Source organism: Paecilomyces variotii, assembly GCF_004022145.1.
Source record: "Paecilomyces variotii strain CBS 101075 chromosome Unknown C8Q69scaffold_6, whole genome shotgun sequence".
Classification (NCBI taxonomy): domain Eukaryota; kingdom Fungi; phylum Ascomycota; class Eurotiomycetes; order Eurotiales; family Thermoascaceae; genus Paecilomyces; species Paecilomyces variotii.
Window position 1 is genome coordinate 937,345 of NW_021167145.1, and position 14,262 is coordinate 951,606.

The 14,262-nt window shown below is 49.2% G+C and overlaps 4 protein-coding genes across 4 annotated transcripts; 3 read left to right on the forward strand and 1 right to left on the reverse strand.

Annotated features, from left to right (window-relative positions):
- The first annotated feature begins 45 nt into the window (after nucleotides 1–45).
- Nucleotides 46–1,728, forward strand: C8Q69DRAFT_469027 (Pyruvate/Phosphoenolpyruvate kinase-like domain-containing protein). Its single transcript, XM_028630728.1, has 2 exons — nucleotides 46–689; nucleotides 812–1,728. The coding sequence occupies exons 1-2, from the start codon at nucleotides 546–548 to the stop codon at nucleotides 1,589–1,591; spliced, it is 924 nt and encodes a 307-aa protein (XP_028484769.1). The 5' UTR covers nucleotides 46–545; the 3' UTR covers nucleotides 1,592–1,728.
- Nucleotides 1,729–3,567: 1,839 nt separating this feature from the next.
- Nucleotides 3,568–5,157, forward strand: C8Q69DRAFT_469032 (hypothetical protein). Its single transcript, XM_028630729.1, has 4 exons — nucleotides 3,568–3,829; nucleotides 3,921–4,256; nucleotides 4,532–4,790; nucleotides 4,936–5,157. Exons 2-3 carry the CDS (start codon nucleotides 3,985–3,987, stop codon nucleotides 4,782–4,784), a joined length of 525 nt encoding a protein of 174 aa, XP_028484770.1. The 5' UTR covers nucleotides 3,568–3,829; nucleotides 3,921–3,984; the 3' UTR covers nucleotides 4,785–4,790; nucleotides 4,936–5,157.
- Nucleotides 5,158–5,263: 106 nt separating this feature from the next.
- On the reverse strand, nucleotides 5,264–7,865 carry C8Q69DRAFT_282769 (hypothetical protein). Its single transcript, XM_028626927.1, has 2 exons — nucleotides 7,625–7,865; nucleotides 5,264–7,570 (listed from the first exon to the last, which is right to left on the reverse strand). The coding sequence occupies exons 1-2, from the start codon at nucleotides 7,805–7,807 to the stop codon at nucleotides 5,744–5,746; spliced, it is 2,010 nt and encodes a 669-aa protein (XP_028484771.1). The 5' UTR covers nucleotides 7,808–7,865; the 3' UTR covers nucleotides 5,264–5,743.
- A 2,999-nt stretch (nucleotides 7,866–10,864) lies between these two features.
- On the forward strand, nucleotides 10,865–11,845 carry C8Q69DRAFT_445073 (allergen Asp f 4; the record flags this gene model as incomplete). Its single annotated transcript, XM_028629039.1, has 1 exon — nucleotides 10,865–11,845. The coding sequence occupies one exon, from the start codon at nucleotides 10,865–10,867 to the stop codon at nucleotides 11,843–11,845; it is 981 nt and encodes a 326-aa protein (XP_028484772.1).
- Between the last annotated feature and the right edge of the window lie 2,417 nt (nucleotides 11,846–14,262).

Below are 14,262 nucleotides of genomic sequence, written 5' to 3' on the forward strand. Positions count from 1 at the left end.
TTGATTATTATTGTTGTTATTTTATATTTTTGGTTATCATTACTCGTTCACTGAAGAGAGCATCCTAATAAGGTCATCTTTCTTTACTACTATAGTTAGTACATACATACCTTCATAGTTAACTAACAAGACAAGACCCGCGCCGTTCGAGGATCCTCCGCGTCGGCCCGTATAAATGAATGAATCATCGAATATCACAGCAGAACCAAACACGACAGTATCTAGTCCCTGAAAATGATCTGTCTTTTCCTATTTAAAGTATTATTATTCCCACCAATCGTTTGATCGACAAATGAACCTGTTGCTCTCGGTAATTTTGTTGTTGGCTGCTTACATATCCGGCCTCCGATACCGGCCCCGGTTGGCATCGGCGTTCCATCGGGAAAAAGATGTATAAAAGTTGCTGTACCACCTCTTCTTGAGTGCAGCTTCGAGAGCTGACAATAATAAAGCAATTTATTCATTATAGATAGGATAATACCTATCAGACTCTTTCCCTAGACCATTGAAAGACTTCAAGTCTTCCCCTCAAATCCTATTCCATCATGGCAGCAACAGCACCGCCCTCTGCAGCGACCACTCTCCGCCGCACCCTGGAAGATCCCAATTCCTTCATCGTAGCACCGGGTGTTTATGATGGATTCTCTGCCAGAATTGCCCTTCAGACCGGATTCGATGCTCTATACATGGTCAGTTCAACTCTTTCCTCTCTTTTCCGTTTCGAATCTTGATCTTTCAATCGTTACATCACATTCTCCATTTTCAAGGTCAATATGTGAGCAATGAATATATGAAGCTAATATCTCTACAGACCGGAGCAGGCACAACAGCCTCCGTCCACGGACAGGCAGATCTAGGCATCTGCACATTGAACGACATGCGCACCAATGCCGAAATGATCGCCAACCTGTCCCCCTCCACCCCGCTGATCGCCGACGCAGACACAGGCTACGGCGGTCCCATCATGGTTGCCCGTACGACGCAGCAATACGCCCGTTCCGGCGTCGCCGGCTTCCACATCGAGGACCAGATCCAGACCAAGCGATGCGGACATCTAGGCGGCAAGATCCTCGTTGACGTCGAGACATTCGTCTCGCGCATCCGAGCAGCAGTGCAAGCTCGCCAGCGTATCGGCAGCGACATCGTCGTGATTGCACGCACAGATGCGCTCCAGAAACATGGCTACGAGGAATCTCTCCGACGACTGAAGGCTGCGCGGGACGCAGGTGCGGATGTCGGTTTCCTCGAGGGCGTCACGTCGAAGGAGATGGCTCGTCAGATCATTCGTGATGTGGCGCCGTGGCCGATGCTGTTGAATATGGTTGAGCACGGTGCGACGCCCAGTATTTCTGCTCCCGAGGCCCGCGAGATGGGGTTCAAGATTATCATTTTCCCTTTCGCGGCGCTGGCGCCTGCGTATACTGCTATTAAGGCCGGTATGGAGCGGTTGAAGGAGACTGGGTTGACTGGTGCTGGCAAGGAGTTGTCGCCGGCGATGCTCTTCCGCGTGTGTGGGCTCGATGAGAGCGTTGAGATTGATGAGGCAGCTGGTGGTGCCACTTTTACTGATGGAGTTGATTTGCCGAAATAGAGTAGATACGTGGATTTTTCTTTCTGTGTCTTGTGTTTTCTGCATTGGAAGGGATAACTACTGTACGTATGGTCCCGGAAATAGAACATAAATCAGCGGCCAACATACTCAAATTCATAATCAAGACATGTTGTTGCGCACTTTCATTATCGTAATTAGTTTTTAATGGCCTATACACCTCTCCCGATCTCGCGCCTAGCGTAAAGTATACTGTAGCTGCGCTGTTTCCGAGTGATGGTGCTTCGCCACTCGCCACCATCACCACTAAACAGAACTCAGTATGACTTTCAAGGAAGACGAGATCATAAAATAAAGACTAATGACTCAGTTAGTCCCAGTCTTTAAATTAAAGGTAACTAGTATACCCGCGGAGAGATGTAAAATGAAATAAAAGGATCCCAGGACCTTATCAGTATAAACGATACGTGATAGCCAACCACTTCCTCCGACTAACTTGTCGGGAAACTCGTCACTAATGTCATTTATCAGACAAATTGATCTCCGGACAAGGGATGGTTTTAACTCTAGATTAAGTTTAAATGAAAAAGCTTATATCTTTTCGTAGCTAAGTTCTTATAATTATTATCTAAACAAATTAGTGATAGCATCTAAATGAATCAAGGCTAGCAGGTCATCCTCAAGGAGAGCGTCCGTTCTATATCCGATGAATTACCCTCGCATAAAAACTATTATTTGTAGTCAGATTCTCTAGCCCAGTGCTCCTATAGCAGCGGCAGAGATGCCTGGATAGCACTAATTGAAACTAGCATGCTCTGGATACGAGAATACATTGCTGGTTTCATCGAGACCCTACGGGCGATGTAAGATACTATGTATATCCAGCGATATTTACCAAGAAGAATAGTAGATCGAACCCAGTCATGATTGAGGCCACTCGTGACTGCAGAGCTGAACCTGCACTTGGTTGAAGACTCTAGAGTATGTAGATCCTTGATCGCTGGCCAGAATCACCTCCATATCTGCCGTCCTTTCGGTTCAGGACACACACCGTACAACCAAACCACCTAGGCGTCCTGCTGAAGACGTTAACTATATGGATCGTGCTATACGACTGTAGTCTGTTTTTAAAAAGTCAATGGATTCTAGGTCGCAGCTGTGTGACTGACCCGTCTGCATCGAAGAGTTATCGTTTGACCACATTGACTATACGACACCCAAGAGAGCTAAAGAGTTTTACTTGGCGGTTAAAGATTTCCATTAGCCAATGATGAAACAAGAGAGAATTAGTCTACTGGTGTCTGTTCCGCTTGACTTTCCCCAGACCTTGACTCTGAGCGTTTCTTTGCGTCCTTGTATTTGACTCGATAATGTTTCATACAACTATCCCATTCCAGTAAACCAGAAAACAGGTCAAATATGGTATCAATGTGAAACTTCATGATCGATTTCAGGAAGACCCTTACAATGTGCGTATAGAATTATGAAGATATGCTTCCTTATTCTCCCTCTACGCTATATACCCTCTATCTGCATTTGTTTTCCTGAATCTTCCGTTTACGCTGCCCCTGGTTCGAAAAATTCCAAGCTGTGGCTCTTTGAAGTTTGTCCCTTCTCCTCTGCAAGTCCATATCGAGTGATCGTTGACATTTTCTTCTCAACTTTCGAACTCCCAACGTGATAATAAGAGACCGCCAATGAACAGGCTGGAATTGTTCACAGTATTGTATCTTCGATCATTCTGTGGCTTACTAAAACTTCATAACCAGATGACTGACAGCCTCGATCTAGAAAACATGGATTGCGATTTTCCAATACCCGGCTGCTTCGCTTTTTGGTAGCAACCGTGACAGATATCGATAGATCAAGATAAGATAGCCTCGCCACCTCAGCCCTGGCTTGTTGAACTTCTTGTCTCTAGCACCTACTCTTGTTGATTCGATGGAAGCTTGCTGACAATAAATATGAATAAGATATACTCCCGTATCTGGTAACTAACTACGTAGCTAGTTGGTCCCGCAAAGACCCACCAGTAAGTACTCTAGGGTGAAGCTAGACTGCCGCGCTACGGGCGAAAGACTTGCAGTTCAGCTCAAGGGAGCTGATAACTGCATCCACTACGGAGTATATACTCTAAGCACTTACAGTATACAGTTAGCTATAATTATGCGCCACAATGATCGTTACATGAGAGAATCCAATGAAACCACTGCCTCTATCCCCACACCGGTCGCAATCTTCAATTAACTTGTGATAGAGCACAGCTGCTCCCCTGCCTAAGTAATGTTGTCCTGCCGATTCCATTCTTAAGAGGGGGACTGCTTTTTTTTCACTTCTCTCTCGTTGCTGACTTTAATTCTGCTATATCCAGCAAAATTGCAATCTCTCCCTTTCGATAGACACATACCAATTTTCGTCTGATCCATCTATACAAAATGCGCCTCTCAATTCTCCTCCCTGTCTTCATCTCCTCCAGCCTAGCCGCAGCCAACACCCTCAACGTCACTGTTCTCGGCGCCCGCAACAACCGCTCCACGCTGGAATGCTGGGCCCTCGAGCCGGGCTTCAAGACTTCCACGGAGTCCGGCACCGCTGGCTCTATGAGTTTGAATCTGGGTCCTCTGGGCGGCAAGAGTGCGGGGAACTCCACATATGCTGTTATCCCGGCGAAATTTGATGGTGGAAGACATAATGCACCGACTCCGCAGTACGTTACTTGATGTTTTGGCTTGGTTTTTTTTTCTTTACATATATGTTTTCCTTGTGTATTTCTTTCTTCTTTGTCCAGTTCACATAAATCAGGGAGAAAAAAAGATGGGGATTATGGCGTAGCATATCACTGTATACAGCTATGTTCTCATTCCCTCGAGCTAGATTCTCCTTCACCCTACTTTTCTTTGTTATCACCATTAGCTCTATGTATATTTCTCCATCATTGATTTACTTATTCCTCCCCACACCACTAACACCTCCACCAACCAGATGGGTCGTCTTCCTCTCCGGCTTAGCCCACATCACCCTCCCCAACTCAACACTCGAAGCCTACATCCCCGGCGGGAAGAACGGAGCCATTCTGGCCCTCGACACAGCGGACGTGAGTACTCTGGGCCATATCACCACGTACCCGTCTCAGGAGACGACGGTTGCGTTGGAAATCCCCCTCGGCGATGAGGGTGTCCCTGGACATCGAGTCTTGCATGTGGGAGCTTGTCGAGATGGGGAGATGTTGGTTTGATTTACTGTATGAGATCTTGTTCTCCTCTCCACCCTTCCCTGGAGATATATCGGGAATGTAAAGCTGTGTGGGGTTCAAGTGTGTGGGATTATTTATATGCAGGAATGAAGAATCGATTATAGATGGATGGAGGTGTTAATGCATTTTATAGGTATTGCAGACCGTTAGGTAAGGGATTCAAAATGGCGTTCTCGCTCTTACATACGGCTGTTTGGTTGGTGGTTTATACGTACGGAAAGCTGGATTGCTGCTAGGAGGTCATAGAATTCATTGAAAATGGAATTACTGGTCCGGAGGGTCTAAGCGTCCTCGTTAGAGTGAAACTGGACAATGGATATGTTGCTTTTCTACCAGTACGAAAAGACCATGCCGCTTGCGGTGTCCAGAAAAGTCGATGTCTATTGTTCTAGCCTATAGACCATGATAGTATCCTAGCCGAAATGATGTAGATATGATCCCCTACTTTTTCAATCTATGTATAGTTGTTCTCTTTCTTTCGTCTCGTTGAGCCACGGTACCCACTGCTAGTTTGATACTCCTAAAAAAACACCGTCGTTGAGACACCGCCAATCTTTCTTTTTCAGCAGCCTGTCATAATCTAGGCTAACAGATAGCCCTATAGCAACGCGCGTCACCGCTCCTCGAACAACGCCACAAGACCCCGAAAACCACCAGTCATGATCGTAGATACCAAACACTGAATCGTCGGCCTCCTTTTGAGGGCCAGAAAAGCAGCTCAAAGAGTTAACGGAGAACGCTCGCGAAAAAAAAAAGAAACAGCCCACAAGTAGTTAGAAAGGCAAAGACAAGCAGAGCTATTTCTCTGCATCCCGAATCTAACGACGCAAGATCATTCGTGAGCGCACAGACACTAGCACCTCTTTAGATAGATACTGTATAGCCATAGACAGCTCTGAAATTCTACGTCTAATGCTCGTTGCAGCCTCGTGAGATTCCCTCTATATCTTTTCGACACCCTTCTGCTCGTCAATGTTGAGTTTGGCCTCGAGCTCGGCTGCGGCTGCGGCAGCTGCGGCGGCCTGCTTCTTGAGCCTCTTCTTCTCCTTCTCTCTCTCCTTTGCAGCCTTCTTCGCCGCAGCCTTCTCGGCCTCGAGAGCCTTCAGCTTCTTCAACTCCTCACCACCGTATGCCAGGCGCCACTCCTCTATCTTCGAAGTCGGGATCTGGGAGAACAAGAGCTTAGGCTCTCCAATGACGTGGCCTGGCTTGAGGATATCGACCTCCCAGGTGTCAGGGATGAGAGGCTCAGGCACGACTCCAATCTGCCGGAAGATGGACTCCGAAGTACCGGGCATGAAAGGAGACAGGATGCTTGCGAGGAGGTGAAGGTGGTTGAGCGCCAGACCGATGACGGCAGCACAGCGATCGGGCTCTTCCGTGAATAGTCTGTTGTCGAGTTTGTTGTCCTGAAGAAGCTTGTTGCCGAGGGCGGAGATGTGGAGGACGTCTGACAGACCCTGTCGCTGCTTCATCGCCTCCATATGCTCAAGATACTCCTTCAGGTGAGCGTTGACCTGCTTCTTGTGTTCCTCGAGAACCTCATCCGAATACTTGGTGAAGTCGGGAACCTTGCTTTCCATCTTGGCCTGGGTGAACTTGACCACTCTCTGGACCAGGTTGCCAACGTTCTTCAGCAGGTGATCGTTGTTGGCACTGACGAACTCATCCCACTTGAATTCCGAGTCGTTGGTCTCAGGACGTCTAGACAGCAGATAGAATCGCCAGATGTCCGGGTCGATACCCGTATCCTTGGCATTGGTACCAAACACACCCACTCCCTTCGACTTACTGAACTTTCCACCCTCGTAATTCAGATACTCTGTAGCTGAGAGCTTGTGTACTTGGGTCCATTTCCCGCCCGTGCCGAGCTGGGAACCGGGGAAGATGATGGTGTGGAATGGCACGTTATCCTTACCCATGAACTGGTACAAGGACACCTGCTCCGGGTTCTTCCACCACTTCTCCCAGTTCGTACCCGAGAGATTATCTCCGTCGGTATAGTTCTTCGTGATGGACATGTAGCCGATGCAAGCATCGAACCAGACATAGAAGACCTTGTTCTTGTACTCCTCCTCGTCCAAGCCCTCCACATCAGTTGGGATCGGAACACCCCATCGGAGGTCACGAGTGATTCCACGGGGCTTCAGTCCCTTATCTATCCATGACTGCGTGATGGAAATGCAATTGGCACTCCACTCGCCCTCTTTGCTCGCTTTCTCAAACCAGGAAACGATCTGGTCACGAAGCGCGTCCAAGCGCAGGTAGAGATGCTTAGTCTTACGCTTCTCGGGGGTTGCACCATCCAGCTTGCAGCGAGGGTTGATCAACCAGCCGGTGGCCTTCGTGACCACATCCTCGTCGTCCTGACCACTGGTCTTCGCTTGGGCATCTTCCGTTGATTCCGGCTCCAGGGGATCGAGCAGATTGCCACACTTGTCGCACTGGTCTCCACGGGCACCCAGATCATGACAGATGCTGCACTCTCCCTCGACAAAACGGTCTGCCAGGAACTTCGAATGAGTGGGCACAGGACAGAACGGCTGCGTGGTTTCCTGCTCCTCGATATAGCCGTTCTTCCAGAGACCCCGAAAAACGTCCTGGACAATTTGTGTCTGCTGGGCAGTAGGTGTCCGGCCAAAGATATCAAAGTTGATTCGGAACCAGTCGTAGATACCCTTGTGAATGGCATGGTACTTAGCACAGAGCTCCGCGGGCTCTACGCCTTCCTCGAGTGCCTTTGTCTCTGTGGCGGTTCCATATTCATCCTAAGACAGTATCAGTATTCTGCATCTAATTTTGAGATGGGACGAATGACGAACCGAACCGCAAATAAACAGCGTCTGGTAGCCTCGTGCCTTGCAGAAGCGAGCAAAAGTGTCTGCCGGCAGGACACTCCCCACCACATTTCCGAGATGCGGGACATTATTCACGTATGGCAGAGCACTAGTGATGAGAATATTGCGCTTACCCTCTACGGGGAGAATGGGATTGCTGTTCGCCATGATCAACGCAGTCAGATCGGCCTCTCGCTGATATCTCGACAACGATGACCAGCCCTCCAGCACAATAATCGAGTCATCGCGATATGGCGGGTTCGACGCTTTTTTGCCGCCTGGTACCGCCTTTCACGTGACCTACCCCGCCATAGCCGGTCGAGTGCAGAAGAGATCAATCATGGGTTTCTAGTATTTACGGGCATAATTATAGCATAGCACTTATTTCTGGTCTTATCCTGACAATCTCCCATCGGTGTCAAGGTGACTCTGGAATGCCCAGCCAGTCAGTTGCTTCTAGTGGAAGGCGGGGTTCGCATAACGAGTTATGTCAACATCTGTAAGCTGCCCGCTCGCTCATACGTAGTTCCGATCCAGAATTCATGATCCAAGGACCAGTCGAGTCATTCATTTGGGAATTGGGAGATGGGCCGTTCCGAAAGGCTATTAGCACCGACCAGATATGAACGCTGGTTGGCAGGTCAAAGTCCCCTTGAAATGGATAGAAATTTGCTGGGATTTGGCGCAGGGTTAGCAGCCTTGCGAAGGCAGTTTCAAACAAATAAAGACGGCCTCATTCTCTGGCGGCAGTTCTGCACGGTTCTAGGTGGCTAGCTTGTCAGGCTAGTGATGGCTTCCGTCAGCCAGCGGACACTTCCGCGCAAAGGATTTCAAGGGCTGAGTATAATAATAATAATAAGTAGACTGTAGAACATATCTGCATAGCAAGGGGCCCGCGTATAGAGCGAACATCCTGGGCGAGGGACAAGCTGCCCACGGGCTCATCAAGTGTAAGGGATATACAGTCCAGGGAATGAAATAAGTCTCGACCAAAACTGCACTTAACTGCGACATGTGATGCCATTTCGAGCTCAGCTTCAGCTGCGTGCACGCACAGCGCTAGATCTCAGAGCGCAACAACTAAAGACTTGGTTAACTATTATACGGTCTATATGACGAGTCAAATGGCGGGAACAACTCATCATTGCGAAAATCTTTGACCGCCATAAATTAGGTTGCTCGCGAATGAGCAGGGCAATGGACATCGCTAACGCAGGCACCAATCCTGCAGCGAGGAATTGCACAGCGATTACGGACAGGTGCATGAGGGAATAATACTTTAATTGTGTCGTTACATGTGCCTTACATACGTCCAACCTGCATCGGAGATCTTGGTCGTGAAAGGGTCGGTGAGGACAGAAGAATGAGGCTGACGATGGCGCAGCAGCCTATGAGTAAGGGCTTCGTTTTCTCTCAGCCCTACATTGGGGCTGTCTGTAGACTCTGTAGTCTGTACAGAGAGTAGGACACTGTTCATGACCAGTCAATTTTCTGTCTAGACACAGATTCCCAGACGGCCTTTCTTCTCTCGCGCGCCGAGGATGAAAATTCTTCTTTCTGCCCTTGGCAATTCCAAAGACGAAGTGGGCGAAAGATCTAGACGTCGAGCGCGCCAAGATATTTGTCTTTTTTACACCATCACCGGTGAGAAAAGCAGAACAGGATGGTGGGTAGAAAAACTTAGACAGCAACAGCAACAGCTTCTGCGTGGTAGGCGGAAATTCAGAAATGAACCATGATCCAGTGTGTGTCACTCGGACACGTGGGTCATGACAGGTGGCGAGAACAAACATCATGAAGTTTTCATTCGGACCAGAAGCAGACACGAATCAGCGATCTTCTCGAGTAGATTTTCGGGCGTTCAACAGAGTGAGAAATGCCAGAGTGCCGTCAGGTTGCGGAGAGCCCTCAGAGGATTCTTTTTGTCGTCATTGGCTTGTTTCCCAGGGGCCCTATCGGAATGTTGCACCGCCATGCTATCTCATGGACGATGATGAAGAGTTCAAAGGGCACTAGCAGAGTGCAATGGATCTCCCCGCCCTCCATGGTGGACCACGTAGAATCGCCGGGTTGTTCGGATGGTGTGGGACAGTGGGAGACAGCAGAGTTGAGCCATGAGCCTGCCGTGTATTACCCGATCGCCGTGGGTTTTGTTTACTGTCTGTGCCCATCTTGCCTGACGCCTTCGTTAAGGGCAGCTAGAGTAAGAAGCGACTGGTCACAGAGCACATCTAGGGCTGAAGAACAATTAAAGATGGCAGCAGTCCGGACCATATACTCCGTAGATAGATAGACAGATAGTTAGATAGCGTTGATACTCGTCGACTGCTGATCCCGATCGCCGGAGTCACTTGCAGCGCTGGACTGGGGCAAAGTTTGGTCGCATCAATTTACCACGGTTGGCCACGGGCGCAACCGACTTCTGCCAGCCAGACGAGAGGCGAAAGATCCAGGAACCTGACGCCGTTCCCCTGACTAGCGGGGAGAGGTGCGATGATCTGACAGGCCGGCAGGACTGCTGGCTGGCACTGCGACCCTGGGATGGGGATATTGGGAACTGGTGGTTGTTCTTTCTTGTCCTTCCCCTGGCCAGCAACAGCAAATTCTCTCCGATCCACGCGGCATCTCCAGGCTCTCGAGGGGAAGCGACTGCTTGCTGCCCCTGGCACGAGCTATAGAGTAGTGTATCCGTAATAATATACTCTAGACGCTCAGCGCGATGGGCAGTCACCACAGGGAGCAAACGACTAGTCTGGCAGCGAGTCAGCGAGGTCCAGCCAGCAAGTCATCAATCTCATTAATACTTAGACGGACTAGATCATAGAAGAGACACACGTATACAATATGGCCGCTAAGATTGCATCTCCACTGTTCCTGGCGCTAGAAGGTCAATCCTTTCCTGTTTGTTGGTCTGGCCCTTGTTTGGCGTCAACGGCACGAAGTCTAAGCGGGCAAACACAGCAGTATAATACCACAGCCGTCCCCCTTTGTGCGCGCTGCCGGCTCATCTCGTCTTGCTTCGTCTTCTGTGCTTCTCTCCTTCTTGTCAGCCCAGGCTTCGCATTCACTCTTTTCGTGAGCTCTTTTGCTCGCTGTCACTCATTCAACACAATTCGCACTCTTTTCCAAAGAAACACACCCCGACTTCTGGGCTGTTTTTGCAGATCCCCTTCCAACAGCCAGTCGATACATAACAGATCCTCCCATTGAACATATATCGCAACAATGCAGCTCAAGAACTCCCTCCTTCTTCTCACTGCAGTGAGCGCTGGCTCTGCCATGGGCCGCCTCCACGGCCACGAGCGCCGTCACGCCCAGCTCCACGAGAAGCGTGACGTTGGCGACTGGGTCTACGCTGAGATCGACGGTGTCTGGGAGTCCTGGAAGAACAACTGGAGCGGCACTCCCACCACTGCTGCCTCTGTTTCCTCTGCTGCTGCCACCACTGCTGCCAGCACCAGCGCTGAGGCGACCCCCGCCGTCACCAGCGCCTCCGCCTCCGCCAGCGCTTCCAGCTCTTCTTCCTCGTCCTCATCCTCGTCCAGCTCCGACTGGTCTGCCACTCCCGCGGACGGCGTCTTTTCCTGGGAGGGCTTCGGTGGCCGCACTACCCAGTCCGGCAGCGGAGTCGAATACAAGGGCAATGTCGGTAGCCCCTACGGATCCAACATTCTAGAGGTCTCTGAGGCCGATGCCCCCAACTACAAATACGTCGTCCGCTTCGTTGGCGACAACACCGACCCCTGGACCGTCGGTATCTGGAACAAGATTGGTCCCGATGGACAGATGACCGGCTGGTACGGCAACGCCGTCAAGCAGTTCACCCTCCAGCCCGGTGAGGTCAAGTTCGTCGCTTTCGACGAGGACTCCCAGGGTGGCTGGGGTGCCGCCAAGGGCACCTCGCTCCCCACGGACGAGTACGGTGGCTATGCCTGCACCTGGGGTGAGTTCGACTTCGGTAACTCTCAGAACGACGGTTTCTCCGGCTGGGACGTTTCTGCCATCCAGGCTGAGGCTGCCAACCTCACTGTTCAGGGTATGCAGATCTGCGAGGCTGCCGGCACTGGCTGCTCTGCTATCGCCGATGCTCTGGCTGAGGTGATCGCTGCCTACACCTACGCTCTCAAGGAGGTCAACGGTATTGGTGGCAACACGCCCGCTGGTCCTGTCCGTCTCAACACCATCCTCAACTGGTCCAAGAACTAAGGCGGCACGTCTGTCTTGTCTTGTTTACGTCCACGAGATACTTTTCTGTTTCTTTCATTCTTCGGGGGATGGAACTTTGTTTGAAAAACCAGCGCGGTGTTGGGCCTCATGACCTCACCTTCCCGGTGGGAAGGGAAAAGAACGCTGCCACCTCTAAAGATACCACCAGCTCGCGGCTGCCGCTTTTTATTATTTGATATTTGGTTTACGGGTACATTACACTATTTCTTCTACCTTTAACGCTTCGTGGAAAGCAGTTCGTTCTCCTTTGAACTGTGTACATACTTGAAACGTGGATCTGGCTAGTTCAAATGTGTTTCCAATTGAGTCTTGCATGTTCTATCTATTTTCGTCGCAGACCCTTGTAATAACATACGGAGCGCGGACATAGCCACCCCGACGTGGGCCTCGACCATAGGATTCGTCAAAGCGCGTAACTACTCCAGGACCAAAATATCTCCCCAACGAGAGCACACCGTAGCAGAGCCCGGAATAACTTCACCGCCACGACTCACTCTGAAACCGCTGTCCATCTAGCAATTGGTTCTGGAAGCATCGCGCTCAGACCCAAAGTCCAGCGCCAGAGCAAAAAATAGCTAGATACTATGTACCACTACCACTACTAAATCACTCCACCCCGGATCCCGCGTCAAGTGGAACCCCTGAATCTGGACAAGAAGCAGGGACACTTCTTGATCTTCTCTTTGAACTTTCTAAGACAAGATCTGGTCGTCGATAGTCGTGCAGATCGCTAGAGGGGTGATCGTTTGAGGGGGCGATGGATGATCGGTGATCAGCGGTGCGCTAGAATTCTTCTATTTTCGAAATTTACGGGGACTATTCTTGGCGGGTGGTCTAGACTTGGGAGTCTGGATGAGACATTGGTGATATCTTTAGATGGGATGGGATATAGTTAGAATGGATGTTGTTTGTCTTGGGAAAGGAGGCTATGTTTTGGGGTAAGGTAACAAGCTGCTGGGTAGCTGTACTGTACGGTCGGCGAAGGGAGACGAAACTTGGGCTGGGAAAGAGGTCAGTATTCTTTGAATGTACATATGTACAATTATGGTTATAAGTATAGGATAGTATAGATACTGATATTGCTATTTAATTGGTTTATTCGTTGAATACGGAGAATCTATTGTTGTCATCGCGCTGTTGTATTGAGGTTCTTGTAAACATGGGGAGTAATGTGGTGTTGGTTATGCGAGTCCTTTGCTACGTGAACTTTTACTTCGAGTACATAATTTGACAATATTAGATTAACTTGGATATTCATATCCACCTACCGCTCCGTGATTGAATATGTTGGGCTTCTGGTTTTGTTAATGGCCAGTGTATAGAATAGGTCAAGTACCGTACATATTATACTGTCCTTTATCTATCGTACTGTGTTGCCTTTTCTTTCTGTGTTCTCCCTCCAGCTAACCCCCCCCCTCCCCCCCCCCCCCCCCCCCCCCCCCCCGATCCTAACGGATTCAGATATTGTCAATGAAATGTCCTTGCCAAAATAGCCACTATTTATAACCCTGTTGCTATTAACTACACACTTACACACAATAATAATAGAGAATACCCATCCACACCACATCCAACAACAGAAAAGCACACACATTCAAAATGCATACCTATCTAAAGAGATCTGTCTAGACTCTACCGGCATGTGAATGACATTTGCATAATCTAGACAATGTAAACAAACAACAACAATCCCGACCCAGAGGCCCGGGAATGTGGTGTGGGGAAAGGACAGACAGGGAAGTCAGCCGTATCTATGGTATTTACTTTCCCGGCTTCCTCTAGATCTAGACTCGAACTTCCCCAGACCCAGAATTATTTAGGTACATATGTCAGGTTCTGTGGAATGTGGAATGTGGCTGTGTGTCTGCGTGTGGCGGAGGAATTAGAGAGTGTCTGGAGTATATCTGGTGTAATATATGTGGTGGGTATATTTTTGAGTAGGCATTGGAATGTGGGACTGGGCTTGGGGGATATTTTAATTGGTGTGTATACAGTGCCAGAGTCTGAAGTTAATGGTTGCTTATGGTACAGGCGGAGGGAAAGCATACAGCGATTTACTTAATTGGGTCGTTAAAGGGATATAGACTAGATGGCTGGGTACTTATACAGGCAAACTCCAGGCACTGATGAGATAAATTATATTACGGTGATCCAAGAAACACTACGTAGCTCGGATGTTCGTTTAGGTGCTAAATGAATGGGAGCTCAACCCCTCGATTCTACCGAAACAAGCAACTAGCTACTACTAGGTAGTTAACCGGCTCAATATAACTGTTTACTTCTGTGCCTTCGAGATTCGAGAATGAATGCATGCAGCCCATAACTACAGCTAGTTGTGTTGATCCTGAAAACCATCCGTATAACTAACGTATAGTAAACCCGCAAAATATAAAATT

What these genes read in the sequence shown, in the direction of transcription:
- C8Q69DRAFT_282769 (XM_028626927.1), bottom strand. Translation starts at nt 7,807, where the DNA reads ATGGCGAACAGCAATCCCATTCTCCCCGTAGAGGGTAAGCGCAATATT. An exon ending in CGCTGTTTATTTGCGGTTCG is followed by an intron (nt 7,571 to 7,624) that starts GTTCGTCATTCG and finishes ATACTGTCTTAG; the next exon opens with GATGAATATGGAACCGCCAC.
- C8Q69DRAFT_469032 (XM_028630729.1), top strand. Translation starts at nt 3,985, where the DNA reads ATGCGCCTCTCAATTCTCCTCCCTGTCTTCATCTCCTCCAGCCTAGCC. An exon ending in CATAATGCACCGACTCCGCA is followed by an intron (nt 4,257 to 4,531) that starts GTACGTTACTTG and finishes TCCACCAACCAG; the next exon opens with ATGGGTCGTCTTCCTCTCCG.
- C8Q69DRAFT_469027 (XM_028630728.1), top strand. Translation starts at nt 546, where the DNA reads ATGGCAGCAACAGCACCGCCCTCTGCAGCGACCACTCTCCGCCGCACC. An exon ending in GATTCGATGCTCTATACATG is followed by an intron (nt 690 to 811) that starts GTCAGTTCAACT and finishes ATATCTCTACAG; the next exon opens with ACCGGAGCAGGCACAACAGC.